This window comes from Engraulis encrasicolus, chromosome 8, assembly GCF_034702125.1.
Source record: "Engraulis encrasicolus isolate BLACKSEA-1 chromosome 8, IST_EnEncr_1.0, whole genome shotgun sequence".
NCBI lineage: Eukaryota > Metazoa > Chordata > Actinopteri > Clupeiformes > Engraulidae > Engraulis > Engraulis encrasicolus.
In genome coordinates, this window is record NC_085864.1 from 3731996 (window position 1) to 3751063 (window position 19068).

Consider the following 19068-nt stretch of genomic DNA (forward strand, 5'->3'; position numbering starts at 1 on the left):
AGGACCCGGGCCGGAAATCGAACCTGGGTCAGCCGCATGACAGGCGAGTGCCCCACCGGTTGGCCACGGCAGGGCAAACTGTGTCATATCTTCAACAACAACCAGAGCCATGGAAAACGTACAAACACAAAAGAAAAGGGACCAGGGAGAACCATAGAGGAACCCCAGAAGAAGCATAAAGGTACCTGCACATGATGTTACGTAGCTTCTCCAGGTTGCTGGTGGTGAAGTAATGGTAGTTGCGGTCACATCGCTGCACATCTTTGTCGATCCGGTGAAGATTCAACGCCACCGTGTCCAGCAGCTCAATCTGCCATTGGCGGAATAAGCATAGTCCTACAGTCAGCAGGGCCGACTCAATGCCTGATTTCAGGCTTTACAGAGTTTGTTTGCAAGAATAAAAGAGAGTCATCAGGTTTTTCTTATTTCAGAAAGTGTTTAAGGATCAGGCTCAGGATTGCCTTCTACTATCAGGCCGGATTCGGAATCTACGTCTTCATGACTCATGGCTTTATTCAGTAGGGACACGTTTTAATTCTGAACATGTTAAGAAACGCCGCAATAAATTTGCTGTTACCAGAATGGCAATGACCAAGTCAAAGTGCATTATTAAAGGTCATGTATTATGTCATAGTAGTGTAGTACTTTGGTAGTTAACTTTTCAATCACTATTACAGCGTGCCACAAAACAGATGCACCTCTCCCAGCCAAATAAACCTTGGTTGTGCTTTTAGCCAGAATGGCACTGCTGCTTCTGTTTAACTGGGCCTGTTTGGAATGGAATGGACTTTATATAGCACATTCCTACTGTGTAGTCAGCAAAGTGCCTCACATTCATTCTTTCACACATCAGCTGCAGATGTTCACACATTAGTGGTACGAGCAGTTAAGTCAAGTCAAGTCATGCAGGTTTTTATTAGCGCTTCAGCCATGCACACACCAAGACCAGGACAACGCTGAGACAAGTTAAAACACATGCTAAAATGTAGCATAGACAAGGAATAATACATACACTAATAATTAAGTACAACATGCAAATATAGTGACCACATAAAGTTTTAATGGTGGCATACATTATAAATAATAAGGACCACAAACTTGCAGTGCACACGCACGCACGCACACATGCACACACGCACACACACCCACGTGCGCACACACACACTCATAGCCATGTTTGACATCATCGCCCTTATGGTGAGAAAGACATTGGGATCCCTCTTGCAGTGTTGGTGGTGACATACTCTATTAAGGACCACATACACACAATGCACACACAGTATACATGCTCACATACATGTAAAACCATGGGCACCAATCCCCATACCGTATAGGATGAGAAAGACGGCGGTATCCCTCCTGTGCTGTTATTTGCCCCAGCTGTCACTGTCGTGGTCTCTGGCTTGTCCACCGGTGTGCCGATGCTGAGCCTGTCCTCCGACAGCGAGTCCTGCCGGCTGCCAGCCCCCCCGTCCTGCGAGGCCAGGGACTGGGAGTGCGACTGCGACTGGGACTCCTCACTGATCTCCTCCTCCATGCTCTGGCCATCCTCCACCTATAGAGTAAAGTAGAGTAAAGTAACTTACAAAGCGGATTCCAAAAAAGTTGGGACACTTTGTATTTTGTGAATAAAATCAAAACGCTGGCATTTTCAAAACATTCAGTATGTTGACAAGGTAGAACATTATGTACAGACAACAAATCAGTTGTTAAAGTGAAGCAGAATTATTGTTTTGAGGTAATTATGTGATCATTTAAAATTTCACCCTTGCAACAAATCCCAAAAAAGTTGGGACAGGGCCAATAAAATGCATTTTATATTAGATACGACTACATACAACACAAGGGATGAGACTGAACAGTTAAATACTTTGACTGATGGCATAATTTTATTCAAAAATTAGATATTTTGATGTGCGAGACATGATTTCAGGAGCTCAACTGATAGGTGTGTTCTTCAACTTGTTTACCTTTTTTATGCTTAATATGGGCATATCCTGACTGCAAGAAAACAATTTTGTGACCTGTTTACTCTTATGATGGAACCACACTGTTGGAACATAGTAGAGATTTAAATTTGCCATCATTAGTGGACAATACCTAAAGGCGGTGCTCCAAAATATAATGCCTTGGTAGCTATGTTTGCTGTTTTAAAGTCTGTATGTATCATTCAACATTCATTTTAATGCTCTACATGAGTAAGAAGACCCTAACCAAGTCACCTCTGCACCCCCTTACCATCGTATATGCTGTCTTTCAGACTGACCACTAAATCAAGCTGAAGTATTCATTTTCTATATAACCTGGAGGGTGCATGACTCCATAATTTTCAAAAAGGATTAAATATTTTCCATCCTGTAATCAGAGGACAGTTTCACATGTCTCCTAGGTCCATAGAATGAGCTTTTCTGCATGCAACACTGTTTAATGTCTGCATCATGTGCATTAATCAAGTGTTGTGTTTATGGTCATTTTTTCGAGAGCTGTCATTGTTGGAGTGTCATAGTTTGCTTATTGACCACAAGTATGTCATGATCTCATAACTCATGCAATGATTACACAGAACTCTATATTACGGAAATAGGCCTTATATGCCTGCAATTTTGATAATTCAATCTTTCTGTGTAATAGATAACCTAATTAGTCCCTCAAAATCTTCGCTGCTGAGTGCCACAGCCTTTCTGTGATGGTATTTTAGTTGTGCATTTATGTTGGCAGTCAATATAGTTCCTTTTAAAATATTCTTCCTTGTGTCATTTTTAGAATTATCCAACTATTACAACATGTTTTGGCACTGTCCCAACTTTTTTGAGATTTGTTGCATGGGTCAAATTTTAAATGATCACATAATTACCTCAAAACAATAATTCTGCTCGACTTTAACAACTGATATGTTTTCTGTACATAATGCTCTACCTTATTAACATATTAGATGTTTTGAAAATGCCAGCATTTTGATTTTATTCACAAAATACAAAGTGTCCCAACTTTTTTGGAATCCGCTTTGTAATTGATCCCCAGGGAAAAAATATTGTGTCAAGTAGCTTACACAAATACACATAATGCCCACATGGACATTTCAAGACACACATACGTATACCGCTCAGTGACATTTCAACAGTAGCCTACGTCAGGGTGGCGACAGCCAGTGCCACTATTGTATGGATTGTTTTTGTTAGTTTGTTCTTAGTGGACTATCAAAGAAGCATATTCATTGCAGTATATCAATCACAAATTACAAATTCATTTATGGGCATTAGATGTTGTTGCGCCACCTGATGTCTGAGCCCAAGAAAACATCTTTGATCCATACTAAACAAGCATTAACACAAAGATGCACGACAGACCTCGATGCTGGACAGGATCTGCGAGTGGCCCGAGGCCACCGAGTAGTTGCGGGAGGAGGGCAGGCCCGAGTCTGGCGAGTCGAACTCCACCAGGGGCCTCTCGTCCAGGGCCAAGGCTGCGGGGGTCACCACCGTGGTCAGGGTCGGGGTGCTGTCACTGTCCCCACGCCCACCGGGGGTGTCCTGGCCACCCGCGTCCGGCTCGTCCACCGACATGAACACCTGGGGGAGGATGGAGAGTGGAAAACTGGAGAAGATGCGCTCACACTATCACCCAATAATTAACACACTCTTTAACTGGGACCTGAATTCCACGTTAAACATAGATAAGGACAGCACTCTTCAGATTTGCCTTTGTTTATTCACCCACGGGGCATTAGTGCATTCTAAATTCTGTATTAGATGATAGCCCCTTGAGAATAACATCTCGGCTTTGAAAGAGGGTCCTCAAAGCACAGACATGACACATACGCATACCCACACACACTCAAACTCTTCCTCACTACCACCAACCACACATTTCTCCACATCTCTAGCCAAAAATACATACAAGTTAATTACCATGGATGAAAAGCAAGTGCTTCATATTACAGGAGAGACACATTACATGTGTAATACAATCAGACTGTGCCTCTCTCTCTCTCTCTCTCTCTCTCTCTACTGTGTTTGTCTGTGTAATGTGCTGTGTAATGTGTCTCTACAGTCCTCTACCTCGTTGCTGAGTGTGGAGTCTCGGTGGACCAGCCGCAGCACGTGGCTGTCGATGCTGCTCCCCGAGGAGAACTTAGCAAAGATGGCCGACTGCATCTCCTTCTCACGCTGCTTGACGATCACCTCGCATGCCTTCCACTCGCGCATCACCTGCTGGTAGCGTGCCGTGATTTTCTCATCAATCTGTAGGGGGAACCAGAGAGACAGTTTGAGCCGAGAATCTGTAACCTATTGACTACCATTCAGGTTTCCTAGTCACCACTTGCCCGGGGTCAGCATTCAGGAGGAACTGCACGTATTTGGGGGAACAATAGGAGTCAAGGGGAGTGACGTGACCCTGCTCATATATTACACTCTCTCTGGTATGAGCTTCATTATGAGTTAACATCCCTCTTCCATTCCCTATTGCACAGATAAGGCATTGATGCAATTTTGTTGTGTGCACTGTGTGCTGTGATGTGCTGTCACATGACAATGGAACTTTTCCAGTGGGCCTTATACCAGAGACGATTGATAAGGAGGCGGAGACATGAGGGGCTTCTTCCAGAATCAATATGGCACTGTGTGTCTACATTACATTACATTACACTTAGCTGACACTGGTATCCAAAGCGACTCACTCCAGGGATTGTAACCAATAACCTGTAAATATCTGTAAAATATATTTACAGGGTATTGGTTACAATCCCTGGAGCAATGTGGGGTTAGGTGCCTTGCTCAAGGGCACTTCAGCCATGGATGGAGGTGTAGGGAGATGTAAGGGTGGGTTTTGAACCAGCAACCCTCTGATCTGAAATCCACCTACCTATCCATCCTGCCAGTGCACTATGAGGTACCATGCCCCTTTAGGAGACTAACAGGGGTTCAGAATGAGAGGTGTTCAATGGGGAAAATGTGACATGTCACACCTATTTGGGAGAACAGAACTGATCCCACTTTGTTGCATTGGTGAAGTGTACAACGATTCATTTTGGTTATCATACTGCTTTCAGTCTGTACCTGTGTCATGTCCTTTTTGCCCATGCCAAACTTGTAGTGGCCAAGGAGGAAGGGCCACACCTCCTTCCTGATCTCATGCTCCACCCCTCCGTAATACACCAACCGCAACAGCTCCAGCTCTTTATAGTTCTGTTACAGACAGGATGCACACAAGAAAAACAACAACAAAAGAAACAACAACACACAAACAAGGAGTGAGAGATTTGCGAAAGCCAATTCATAGAAACAAAGTAGACTACAGGAGGAAAGACTAGCCCATATCAGCGAGTCCTACAATCAGATTCATCATGTAAAATCATCATGAGAAAATGTAACTTGAGAATTTAGTGTGCTGCAGATGTTCTATGTAATGTTCAGCCATGCATCAACACATATCGAGCAACACTGTACGGCTAAAGTAAAACACACTTTCAATGAATGTACATATGCTCTTAATTGACTAATGTAGATAAGAGGCTCCTGACAGACGAGTATGGTGTGAACGGGATCTCTCTAACCTTGCAGTCCTTCTGGTACTTGCTCCAGACATCTTTACTGAGGCCGCCCGAGGCCTCGCAGGGTTTGTCTGGCGGCACAATGTTGTGGTTGACCAGCGCTGACAGGTGCGTCCGTACCGTGGAGAGGTGTCTACAGTAGGCCAGCCCTGAGGGTTAGGGGGGAAGAAAAATGGACAGATGGATGGATGGATGGATGGATGGATGGATGGATGGATGGATGGATGGATGGATGGATGGATGGATGGATGGATGGATGGATGGATGGATGGATGGATGGATGGATGGATGGATGGATGGATGGATGGATGGATGGATGGATGGATAAAATGGATATGAATAGTAAAGGAGAAAGGAACAGAGAATGGAATAAAATAGGAATGTATTTGGGGGGCGGGGGGGTACACAAAATGGACAGGAGATGGACCGGACGAGCAACAGCATCAGATGGACAGAGAGAGAGAGAGATAGCGAGAGACGTCAGCCGGTAGTCTGCACACCAGCTAAGAGGCTTGGCTCTCTTTCCAACCACTTCAGACACCCGCCATCACACCTCAGGCTTCGGCACAAAGGGAACACTAAGCACTCATCTCCACACATCCAAACTGTCAAATGACTCACACGCACAAGCACAAGCTGGCCCTTAGGTGTGTCGTCAGCACTTTTGTCTGAAATAGCCTTCTATTTTTCACCATGTCAGTGTCGTGTTATTTACGGAATAGCAGATATTTCTCCCCTGCTTCACACATAAAATACTGTGAAACAACACAGTTTCACACTTGACTAACTCACTTAAGACGCTGAACTGTTTACCAAATAGATACAAAAATAGTGCACATATCTGTGAAGAGTTGCGATGAATGCTTGTTGATGAGTTTTTGTCAATAAAAGTACACTTTGTATTATATTATATTATATTATATTATATTATATTATATTATATTATATTATATTATATTATATTATATTATATTATATTATATTATATTATACCTTTGTTAGTAATGTAGGCCTACAAAATCCTTCCATGGCTTATATCATGAGAATTGTTTTATGGACCTATTGTGAGAGATTTTCCTCTGACAGAAACACATCAACATGTACTCATGAAAACAATTATGAAACATTTAAGAAAAAATGTTTTTGTCTTTAGTTGTTTTCTCATGTTCTCTTACATCCATAGAAGGCTCGGGACACAATCTGCCTCTTCATGTTCTGACACAGCATCTTCAATGGTTGCCTGGAGAGAGGAAAAACATTACAGTTGCCACGGTGATTATTTACAGTCATGACATGTAGCGTGTCATATCACCACATGTGTGATGTGAAAGTGACACAATGTTGAGAGTATGCATGTGTGATGTGAAAGTGACACAATGTTGAGAGTATGCATGTGTGATGTGAAAGTGACATAATGTTGAGAGTATGCATGTGTGATGTGAAAGTGACATAATGTTGAGAGTATGCATGTGTGATGTAAGGGTGAGGTCATGTCACATGACGCAGATTTTTTCAATGTGATATCATGAGAATACTGTATCTCTACTAACAAGCCTTTAGTTCCAGTTTGATTCTGGTTATGTTCCCTGAAAGTAATTTTTGGTTTCATCTTGGTTCTAAACGGCCATGTGTGCAGGTGCCGTCGTGAAGTTGATGTCTCATGATGGAAGGTGATGTTTGATGTCAAGTTTCACGTGAGGTAATGTGATGGGTCTTTGATGTGATGTGATGAAATGTGATGCGTTGGCATGTGGCCCTTGGCTTACCGGTCGTGTACGCAGGTGCAGCCGGAAGGAAGCTCGAAGGAGGTGTTGCTGCCCGCCGTAGAGCAGGAGAGGCAGGAGGACAGGTGACTTGTGCTCTCCCCCTGCTGCCAGGACAGAGGACTGCCACCCAACCCCGGAAACTCAGACATGTCCGAGTGGTCTACAAGGGAGAGGAGGGGGAGAGCGGGGGGAGAGCGACAGAGAGAGAGAGAAATGGAAAGAAAATAAGACAATGTACTTCAAGATACACACGATTAACTTTAAGGAATTTGATCATTGAACTACAATGAAATGTAGAAGTATGTTAAACTATTTTATGCTACATAAGCTTTTAGCCATATGCATTGGCGAGGATTTCAAAAATCTGACCAAAGCAATTACTTGAATTAGAATCAGAGTAGTTTGATTTGTTTTATTATACTTTAGGTGTGTCAGCTCAACCATTCTCAAATTAAGGTATTGTCCAGTGCTTTGATTTGAGGAAAGGTTTGTATTGCTTCAGCTTTTAAATGGAAGTCCTTTACAAGTAACACACTATCGAAGAAAAATATCACACGCAGCATGCACACAAGTACGCTCTTCTCTGTCTTGTTCTTACAATCTCTCTCTCTCTCTCTCTCTCTCTCTCTCTCTCTCTCTCTCTCTCTCTCTCTCTCTCTCTCTCTCTCTCTCTCTCTCTCTCTCTCTCTCTCTCTCTCTCTCTCTCTCTCTCTCTCTCTCTCTCTCTCTCTCTCTCTCTCTCTCTCTCTCACACACACACACACACGCACACATGCTCACGCACACATACATACGCACACGCACACGCACACGCACACGTACAGACACACACAAAGTCTCTGTTACTCTCTCTCTCTCTCCCACACACACACACACACACAAGAAAACAAAACAGAAGAAAAGAAACAGGGAGTTCAATCATCTGAAAAGGCATGCAGTCATGGGTAAAACAAAGAAGCAGGGAGATCATATCATATGCACGACCACCACAAGAGGCCAACCAAGTGTGTGGAGCATATGAGGCATAGAGGCAGGCGTCATGCACTTAGCCCCCAGGCTGCAGACAGACTCCAAATATACACACACTTACCCATACAGGCACACACACACACACACACACACACGCACACACACACGCACACACACACACGCACGCACGCACGCACGCACGCACGCACGCACGCACGCACGCACGCACACACGCACGCACACACACGCACACACAAACAACATGTCCATACCCCACATGACAGGTGTACATACACACAGTACATTCTCTCACACTCTCTCTGTCGGTCTCTCTCTCTCACGCACACATACACACACACATAAACAGAAACTCAAAAACACATTTGGAAGCTTAGGAGAGCAAAGGGAGGAACAACAGTAGGGTAGCTCAGGCCATGCTCTGGATGCAACAGACCGCGACACGACAGAGGAATGAACAGAACCAAAAGGAAAAAGAAAAAATGAACAAAAACAAAAGCAAAAAAAGAACAACGAACAAATAAAAAAGAGGGGGAATATTACACCAAAGAAAAAAACGTCTGCCGCATGTACACTGTTTGGAGTCAGAAATGAATTTGTAAAGACATCGACACCGAGTAAAATGCTCTTCACCTTAATTCTTCAGGTTGGAGCTGAAGACCTGCTTTTAAATATTCACTTTTTTTCTTTTAGATCAGATAACAAAAAAATGAAATAAAGAAAGAAAAAAGGCAAGAAGGAGGTCACTTATGTTTTTGTCCCTTTTTGCTTTTGTATGGTTTTTTGGGACTATATGTAGGGAAATAAATCTCTAAGGAGGGTTTTAGACTATGGTCGAAATGTGCGAACGCGTTCACAGAACGATCCATATGCCCTACTGCGCAAGAACCCCACAGGACCTCTCTGTCATAAGGAAAGGTGACCGACGTTAGTGAAGAATTACAGTGAACAGCATTGCAAGAAGACAAATTAAATGAAATTAAATTAATTAAAAAAACTGGCTCAACACAGAGAAGAAAGTACAATCCAAAAAAAGGAAATAAACAAACAAAAAACAAAGCAAATAAAAACAATAAAAGTAAATAACAGGGAAGCAGATCAGAAGAAGAGATAAGGAAAGAACAGATTCCCCGACAAATAAGCGAATGCACATTCTGCGAGGGGAGGAAGTCTTGTAAAGCAAAAAATAAATCAAAACAAAAATCAATCCAACAAAGAAAAAAAATAAACTTGGGTGCAAAGACATGCAATATCATCAAGCATGTTGCAGTGAAAACCAAAAATTAATTACAAAAAAAGGGATAGAGTTGAAACCCAAACTTAAAAGCTGAAGGTTTTTTGTTTTTGGAAAAATTAAAATGTAAAGGCGTTTTTCAACAGAAGAGCGCAAAAAAGACAAAATAAAAAGCAAATTATCAGAGCAATTCCCCTGAACAACATTGCCCACACCCAACAGTGCAGTAGGACATGGTGCTGTTGGAGTCATACAATACGCCCTGGGAGTGAGTTGCTGTTTGACACCACAGCTGCCTCAAGACATTGCAGCCCCCCCATGCAAAATGCAAAAACGACCCTCCCTAATACATGTAGCCCTTTTGCACTGCAATACTACAATAACACTAGTTTACCCAACTCTACTCTCCCCCTCTTTAACTGCCTTCAGCTCTCTCCTGCTGAGCTCTGGACCCCCCGAATATACCTGATATCTTTAGTCTGCGGACATTTCTTGAGAAGAAGGTCAAAGACTCAAACGATTGGGCAAAAAATATGGACATTTCAAATTTCAACAGATTTCACCCCTCCTTCCAGTAAACATTTCTTAATTTGGCCATCCCAGATATTCTGAATGAATAACATTTGTACAAGGGTATAGTAACCAGCTATTTTTTTTCTCCTCTATCCTTCAATGAAATGTGACTGTGTCCCTATTTTCATGTCGTATAAATCCTGAACAGCAGGGGGCAGCAGCTTATCAGCTTACCATTCTCTCTCTCTGTGGCTGACTGCGAGCCCCATCCACGTCACAGAGAGATAATAGAGTCCCCTTGGGGCCTCCAGAGGATGAGGCTACTGCTGCTGCAGCACCAGAGGAGCAGACAAGCCGCATGAGGACACACACACAGGGGCACGCATGGCTTTGGGGATGTGTCTGTGCCCGTGTGTGTGTGTGTGTGTGTGTGTGTGTGTGTGTGTGTGTGTGTGTGTGTGTGTGTGTGTGTGTGTGTGTGTGTGTGTGTGTGTGTGTGTGTGTGTGTGTGTGTGTGTGTGTGTGTGTGTGTGTGTGTGTGTGTGCATGCACGTGTGTTTGGAGGGGAGTTCTTGTCTGTCTGCGTGGCACTGATATGTGGCATCACTACTGGGGCTAGAGTGGAGTGGCCAACTCACACTACTGTCACTAGGAGACGTGGAACAGAGATAAAAATAGAGAGAGAGAGAGAGAGAGAGAGAGAGAGAGAGAGAGAGAGAGAGAGAGAGAGAGAGAGAGAGAGAGAGAGAGAGAGAGAGAGAGAGAGAAATAGAGAGGAAGAGAGGAGGACAGATAGATAGATAGATAGATAGATAGATAGATAGATAGATAGATAGATAGATAGATAGATAGATAGATAGATAGATAGATAGATAGATAGATAGATAGATAGATAGATAGATAGATAATGCACATGAGGGAGACAGAGCATGAGAGTGGAACATAGACAGAAGGGAGGGAGGAGAGAGAGCGAGAGAGAGAGCGAGAGAGAGAGCGAGAGAGAGAGAGAGAGAGCGATCAGAAGAGATAGAGGTCAAGATGTGACGAAAGCCAGGATGTGACTCATAGGCAGGGGGTCAAACTGGGTCAGTGGCTACAGGGGGTCTTGTCTCTTGTCTCGTCTCGCTTCACTGGCTGACTGATGCCGTCCTTCTCTGGGGGGGACAGCGCCACGCCACCTCATGCGACGTCAGTGAGATCTGACAATCTGACAAGTGCAAGGCGACGAGTGGAAGCCTGGAAGTAAGTGTGTGCATACACACCAACTCCCCTTCATCACATCAGCTCTCTCTCTCTCTCTCTCTCTCTCTCTCTCTCTCTCTCTCTCTCTCTCTCTCTCTCTCTCTCTCTCTCGGCCATTCATTCTGAAGATGTTGAACGTGCGCTTATGCATGAGCTAAAACATCATCTTAGATCACATGACCGCACTGACACACTTGAATACATTTCGACTTGCACTACGAATATAGTAGGCACCGGAGCTACGTGCCTTTGATCATGTGGTCACATTGACATACGCTTGAATAAATTTCCACTTCTGATTTCGGATATACAGTTGTAGTAGGCAACGGAGCTACGCGCCTTTGATCGCATGGCCATATTGACACACACTTGAATGGATATGACTTGAGCTATAAATAGCTACTGTAATCACTGGGTGTATGGACCTTTGATCACATGGTCATATTTACAGTACACACGCTTGCACAGTAAAAAAAAAAAAAGAAAATGCAGTGTTAATTTAACACTAAGAGGGCACCGTGGGACCAAATGCACTCTAGAATATATTAAATTTAATTATCATTGCTTTAACTGAATTAACACTGTGTAGCTACTGGGGGCTGTGTGCCTTTGGTCACGTGATCGCGTTGACACCCACTTGAATGAATCTCACTTCCGCTGCGGATACTTTAGTCACAGAGGGCTTTGATCCCATGACCGTACTGACACACTGAACAGATTTGACCCACACGATGGATTATGGCAGGCACTTGGATTATATGGGCCTTTGATCACAAGGCTGCACTAACACACAATTTCATTTCCACACTGGCGCTATGGGCATTTGATCAGTGCCAGATTTTTTTTTTTTTTAACTGGATCACGTGTTACTAAACCAACCTGTTGCACAATGTCTTCCTCTGTCGTCATCTCCCTTCATCACTAACTCTTTCTCTATGTTCACAGATGTCTGTACTGTATCCACCTCTCCTTCAGCGTTTACAGCAACTCACACACAGGGCCATGTCACTTGACTTAGCTATTGTTCTTGGCAGGGAGCGTTGCCATAGCTACGTGCAGACACGGGCAACCCCCGGCCAATGACAAGACAAGAGTGGCCACCATTTGGAAGCTATGCTGGACAGCCACCCCCCACCCTCCCACCTTTTTGTTTTGCTTTGCTCTTCAACCTTTTTTTAGTGTTCAGCAACAATGATGGTGAATGGTTAAGGCCACTGTCACAGCCTTTGTATAGTGTGACGAGCCTTCTCCGATTCTCAATCCAATGGGACTGCACTGTTAGGGCTAGAGCATAAGGGGAGAGAAGGAGGTGGGGTGGATGAGAAGAGATGAGAAGAAGAGAGGAGAAGAGATGATAAGAAGAGAGGAAAAGAGGGGGAGGGGAAGAAGGAGAAAGAAAGAAAGAAAGAAAGAAAGAAAGAAAGAAAGAAAGAAAGAAAGAAAGAAAGAAAGAAAGGAAGAAAGAAAGAAAAAAAGAAAAAAGAAAGAAAGACATGCAAAAGAAAAGTGTAGAATAGGGTAGAAGAGAGAAGACAGGGGAGATGAGGTAGAAGAGGATAACAAGAGGATGGAATCAGAGAGAGGAGAGGAGAGGAGAGGAGAGGAGAGGAGAGGAGAGGAGAGGAGAGGGGATGATAAGGAAAGAGACTCCTCACAGAAAAGAGAAGAGCACAGGAAAGGAGAGGAGAGGAGATGTTAGGATGAGAAAGGAGATGATAGGTGGGGATTTGGCAAAGTAGAGGTGTGCTTGGTCATAAAAACCTTTCATGACATTAGGGTCTGTGAGGTTCCGCGAGCAGATCATTGAGATCATAGCGTGGAGTCTATCCTCCTCCTCCTCATCGTCATCCAGAGAGGGCGCGCGACTGCCCGTCGTGTGGTGGTAGTTTATAGTGACTGCTCGGGGCAACAGAGAGAACACACACACTTCATCACCCTACACAGGCCTAACACTAATCAACTCATCCCACCCACACAAAATGTACTGTACACCATCATGTGCACACATGTGATTGTGTGTGATCAACCACACACATACTACACACAAACATACACAGACACAAACACATACAGTAGATAAACAAACACACATACACACACACATGTACGCACGTACACACGTGCGCACGCGCACACACACTCGCACGTAAGCACGCACGCACAGACACACACACACACACAAACAAAATAGAGTGCATATACAGTAAATACAGGCAGTACACACACACACACGCACACACGCACAAAATAAAACATACATTGTTGGGAGTACTTTTTAAAGGGGCCTATATCTAGTAGGTACATTACCTACAGTGTAGGCCCCTGGCGACATGTGTTCTTTACTCAATATAGTCACTAAAAAGCTTTAGAAACACTTCGCTAATGAACTAATAATCAGCAAAGCTTTAAATATTAGTAAAGGAGTAAGAATAAGTTGTATGATAATACAACAGACACATCACAGCTGCAGCAGTACTAGAGGTTTGTTCTCCAAAGAGCTTATCCAGCAGGGGCAGATTCCCACTCCACTGTGAAAATGTATGTTGGTTCTTACTCATTTACAATCATTTCAAATGTTTTGTTTATAATTAGCTCATTAAAAACATGAATAAAGTGTTAATAACGCTTTGTAAAGGGACTGTTATTCTACAGTGTTACCCAATATTGCACAGCTAGTATGGCCACTGAACTGCCAGCTTCCTGAACATCTGTCTGTAATGATTTATGTACATGTGCTGCATACAATCCAACATGAGCTGGCTATGACCCATAGATTGAAGATTAATAACACTAAACAGAAATCAGTAATGTTTAAGATGTGTCAGGTCATGCATGCAGCCCTATAGGGTACAGCTGTCGACACCATATGCAGAGACCTTCAAATAAAGTAGTCGATCCATTACATTCATATTGAATTATCCTGTTGAAGATTATGTGGATGGTTTCTCAATTGTGACTTGCAAAACAAGTGACTCAATGAGTTACACTTGAGAGTTTTGCTTCCGATGGCCCGGTCAGTAGCTGAATATTATGCATACTAGTATACTCATACAGTGTTGTTATTGCCTATATGAATATATTTAACTGCACATTAGAGTCTGGTCAAATGAAATTTCAAACTTCTGTGCTAATTGTCAGATTTCTGACAATAAGGTAAACTTGTAACTTTGAATTTGTCTTGAAATTGACCAGAGAGGCGTAAAGGGGCTGAGAAAACACCAGGTGTACCTTAGGGTTAAGATGGAATTCATAGCAATTCATAGCAATAATATCAGGACAAATGACATGGTGATAAATAATTACTGTTTTCATTAATAAGTAAGTAATACGTGTATATGCATTAATCAGAATGATATTATTAGAGGTGGAAGCTCTATTTGTTGGATCTGATTATTTCTTATCCCAATTGGTAATGACACCCCTGGCCCTGGCATCAGGTGGGGAATAAGATGATGATGAAGATGATGATGAGGATGGATGAGGAAGGTGACTCACTGGAGTCGTGTCGATGTCCGGGGTAGACGATGCGGAACACGTAGTCTGCTGCCACCTGTTCATCTCCCTCCCCGTCCCCATCCACCAGCCGCGCTGTGCTGTTCCTCTTGCGCAATTTGGGGAAGACTTTACCCTGTGGGGCAGGTCATACACACATACACACACACACACACAGACACAGGTTTAAAAATTCATGAGAACACCGACACACATGTACAGACGCATACACACGTACCCACACATGCATATGCGCGCACACACACACGCACGCACGCACATACGCACACACAGACGCACACACACAGACGCACGCACACAGACGCACGCACACAGACGCACGCGCACACACACACACACACACACACACACACACACACACACACACACACAAAGGGACACCGATCTTGCACTTCTAATTGCATTCACCTAAACAACTCTTTGAGCTTAGTCAACTAATTGACAGCAAATGACACGAGGGGCCAGGGGAGATGGCTCTCTTTTCTTTCCTCTGAAAAGTCCACTTATCTGTAACTAATTAAGCCACGCTGACAGCCTGCCTGTCTCTCTCTCTCTCTCTCTCTCTCTCTCTCTCTCTCTCTCTCTCTCTCTCTCTCTCTCTCTCTCTCTCTCTCTCTCTCTCTCTCTCGTGTGTGACATGGGGTGAAATGAGTAGAAGAAGATCTGTTTTTCCCAGACACAAAGAACACAGAGTACAATTTTCTAGAACTTAATAAAAAGTAAGGATTAATATTGATTGTCTGTGACATTTCCCTTTGTGTGTTCTAGTCATCGTTGGCAACTTGGCACAGGGCTGAACTTTTATCGTGAGTGACACTGTTACTCTCACAGGGTTAAAACAAGGCAAAGCTTTTGAAAAATGAATCCCACTGAAGTGGATCCCTACCCGATTTGCCAATGGTGCATGATGACCTACAAACCCTGCGTGTAATTTTGTCCCAGGTTTGGAGTAAATTTGATCCTCCATTAGAAATCCATTACCTAGCAGTGCGTTGATGAATAAAGCTGTGACTGACAGCACGGTTGTTCAATTTCCTGCTCTACTGCCTGGTATGTAAGGAGGAGTGTACCCCATTTTATAATAGTGATTAACAATTATTTATAATTGCAACTATTTACAATAAATTTAAAGCAACAGTCCACCACTTCCGTCAAGCTAAATAACAAAGTTTTACCTACCTACTGTTCTTCTAGACATTCTGGGTTGTATTTCTTGAGTGCATAGTTTTTAGCCTGTTAGCAACTTGGCTAGTTTCCAATGGGAAATCGCATTGCAAACAACAAAGTAGCTAACATAGTTCGAAACTCCAATGTTTTGGCATTATTTCTACTTAATTTAGAATTTTCCCGTGACATTGTGTGGCCAGGAGTACCGCCATTTTACATGTAACATGGGGAAATATTTTCAGCTACAGCGAAAAAGATGCAAAGCAACATAATATTAACTGGATGTTGGTTACAGTCCTTGGAGCAATGTGGGGTTAGGTGCCTTTCTCAAGGGCACTTCATCCATGGATGGCCGTGTAAGGAGAGGTAAGGGGGGCATTCGAACCTGCAACCCTCTGATCTTAAGACCATCTCCCTAACCATTAGGCTATGGCTGCCCATGGTTGGTGGGTACTCACCTTGCCCCTCTGGGACCAGAGCGGGGGCTCCAGCTGTCCCCGGGGCAGCAGGCCGTTCTCCAGGCAGGAGAGGAAGGCCAGCAGGTGGCCCCCGGGGGGGAAGTGCAGGGGGGGGCGCTGGATACCGTCCTGACTCACCAGCACCAGGGTGCCACCACAGTCCGCTAGAGAGACAGGGAAGAAAGAAAAAGAGAGAGAGAGAGAGAGAGAGAGAGAGAGAGAGAGAGAGAGAGAGAGAGAGAGAGAGAGAGAGAGAGAGAGAGAGAGAGAGAGAGATGGAAGGGGTTGTGTTACAGGGAATAGGGGGTTGAAAAGAAAGTGGAGGACAGAGAGAAGGTCAAGGAAAAGGAATGGAGTAGAGGGTGAGAAAGAGAGCGGGACAGACCAAGTGAAGGGGAGGGGAAGAGTCAGACGAGAGAGATAATGACAAGGAGAGAAGGACAGAGGGGTGGAAAGTAGGAGTAGTGAGAGTGAACGAGAGAGAAACAGAGAGAGAAAATGTGGTCAAATAAATACAAGCAATAAGAATATAATACAACACTCTACACATCCTTACACCAGAACTGTAGAGTAAAGCTAGATTTATGCTTAGGACGCATAGCCTCTGCGTCCGTCCGTTTTCTGTCTATGCGAGTCCACGCCCCCCTCTCAGAGGCTCTGCGCCCGTCGTCGAGCGCCTCGAAAAAATTCTAACTATCCGTCGGACGGACGCGGAGTACGCAGACAAAAAGGTGCTATGATTGGTCGTCTCGCTACTTCCTTGTTCTGTTCTTGTGGCAGCGTAATGCCAGTAGTTTAGAGCAGGGCTGTATTCTGTTAAAAACTTTATTAATGCCTTGTGTGTAAATGTGTGTAAATACACGAAGCTACAAGCTAAGTAACAAACAATGCATCAGTTGAACACTCGTGGCACAATGCCTGCGGTTTTACTACCGTTCCTCCACCGAATGTAAACACACATCGGCAGAATCAACTGTCTTTACATGCTTGCATTTTCTGCTCGTGAAAACAGACTGGGTATGTCAAATAATGATACCAGTGCATTGCCTTTGCAATTTGTGTGAAAATACCTAGCTAACCGGGATAGAAAGCAACATTGCTTAATAATGACCGCAGTGCTTACAATGTAGTGAAAGTAGCCTAATCGCGCAATTTCACATGTGGCTCGCGACGAGACCTCGCAGAACTCGCAGATGCATGAATACAATGTTGGTTCGTGGCCACTCCCACGCGAGTTTTGACGAGCGCATTTGCAGAAGTCTAATCTGACCTTAACACATGTTATTAATCTAGACACGACATCCCCATCCACCCTAAAATGTCACAGTGCAAAAAGGCCACTCATCCTTCATGTCATAAGCAAATACACAACATGCCTGCTGACCAAAATGTACCCATGCGGACAATAAGGTTTCTAACTAACCAACCAGGCTGTGAGCACCCACCATGGCCAGAAGGGGACCTGGGGCCAGCCGGGGAGGCAGAGGAGAGGGCGCTCGGTTTATGTCATGCCAGTAAAACAAACATTGCAGAGAGGATACCATGACAACAATCTTCCTCCCGCACTACTGCACTGACGCAGTGCTGCTGCCATAAAAAACATCAGCATCAACAGCAGTACAGGGGAAGAGTACAGTGCAGGGCACACACACACACACACACACACACAGGCACACAGGAAAGCTGACAGGGGGTGGGTCAAAGGGGTTAGTCGTCCAGGGCCCCAGGGGTGGCACAGAATTTGGTTCTGATTACATTACATTGATTAAATTGTGTGTGTTTGGGGTTTGGGGGCTTTCAAATGACTTTGTCCCGGGCTTAGCCAATGCTGTCAGCGGCCCTGCACAACCAGTACAGACAGTACAGCAGCCAGTGTCCACAAGGATGGATGAGGTGAGGAGTGATGAGAGAGGGAGGATGCGGGGCTCTCTGTTCTGCTCTTTTCTGTTGTGCCAGCAGCAATCTTTCATAATATCGACGTCTGGGGCTCGTCCATTCGTCCAGACATGAGTCCATTCCAGACTTAATGTTATGTGTAACAGAGGCCTAATGCACGAAATGTCACTATTATTAAAAGCTTGAGGGGTATCATCACCAGTATTGCAGACGTTGTCTTCCATGTTCTTTTGACTAGCACTCCGACTTTGAACACTTGACTTCCTCTTTTTTTGTCACATGGCGGACTTACAGTATGGCAGAAATCGTACACTGAGGGTAGCCAGGCTGTGCCCTCCTCCTAGTGACGCAACACTTTCAGCGTTGCAACTACTCAGGTCAAGAACAATGCAAGTACTTTCTCAGTTCCCGCATATACGGGAACTCCTCCCATTTTGTCGATAAGCAAACAACCATAAGCAAACCAAGGGAGGCAGGTCAACCATGCCGTTTTGGAAACGTTAATTGTTATGCCAGGTCAGACCAAGTCTGGAAGAGATTTGAACATCGATGATAATAAATCAGGCTACACTGAGGGTGCTAGACAAAAGGACTAAGGAAGTCACAAAATATCGACTCCAAAAATTAATGTCATGAATAAAAAGAACAAGCTTTCACAAGACACTATACGGTTTGTGCCTTTGGTTCATGAAGTGAACTTTTTTATCAGTGCATAATTTACAACACATTGTGCAGATCTCA

The 19068-nt window shown here is 44.0% G+C and overlaps 1 protein-coding gene across 4 annotated transcripts in view; it reads right to left on the reverse strand.

Moving 5' to 3' along the window:
* sgsm2 (small G protein signaling modulator 2) overlaps window positions 1-19068 on the reverse strand; it is an 87674-nt gene that overhangs the window by 9649 nt on the left and 58957 nt on the right. For 2 of the 4 annotated variants that reach the window (XM_063204832.1, XM_063204830.1), the window contains 11 exons: window positions 16432-16595; window positions 14789-14921; window positions 13055-13189; window positions 7318-7477; window positions 6727-6791; window positions 5555-5700; window positions 5058-5186; window positions 4059-4241; window positions 3348-3569; window positions 1328-1555; window positions 186-310 (listed from right to left, as the gene is read on the reverse strand). In XM_063204832.1, coding sequence (XP_063060902.1) covers window positions 186-310; window positions 1328-1555; window positions 3348-3569; window positions 4059-4241; window positions 5058-5186; window positions 5555-5700; window positions 6727-6791; window positions 7318-7477; window positions 13055-13189; window positions 14789-14921; window positions 16432-16595 — 1690 coding nt within the window. The remainder of the gene's footprint in view (window positions 1-185; window positions 311-1327; window positions 1556-3347; window positions 3570-4058; window positions 4242-5057; window positions 5187-5554; window positions 5701-6726; window positions 6792-7317; window positions 7478-13054; window positions 13190-14788; window positions 14922-16431; window positions 16596-19068) is intronic. The other 2 variants (XM_063204834.1, XM_063204833.1) reach the window with 1 other exon arrangement.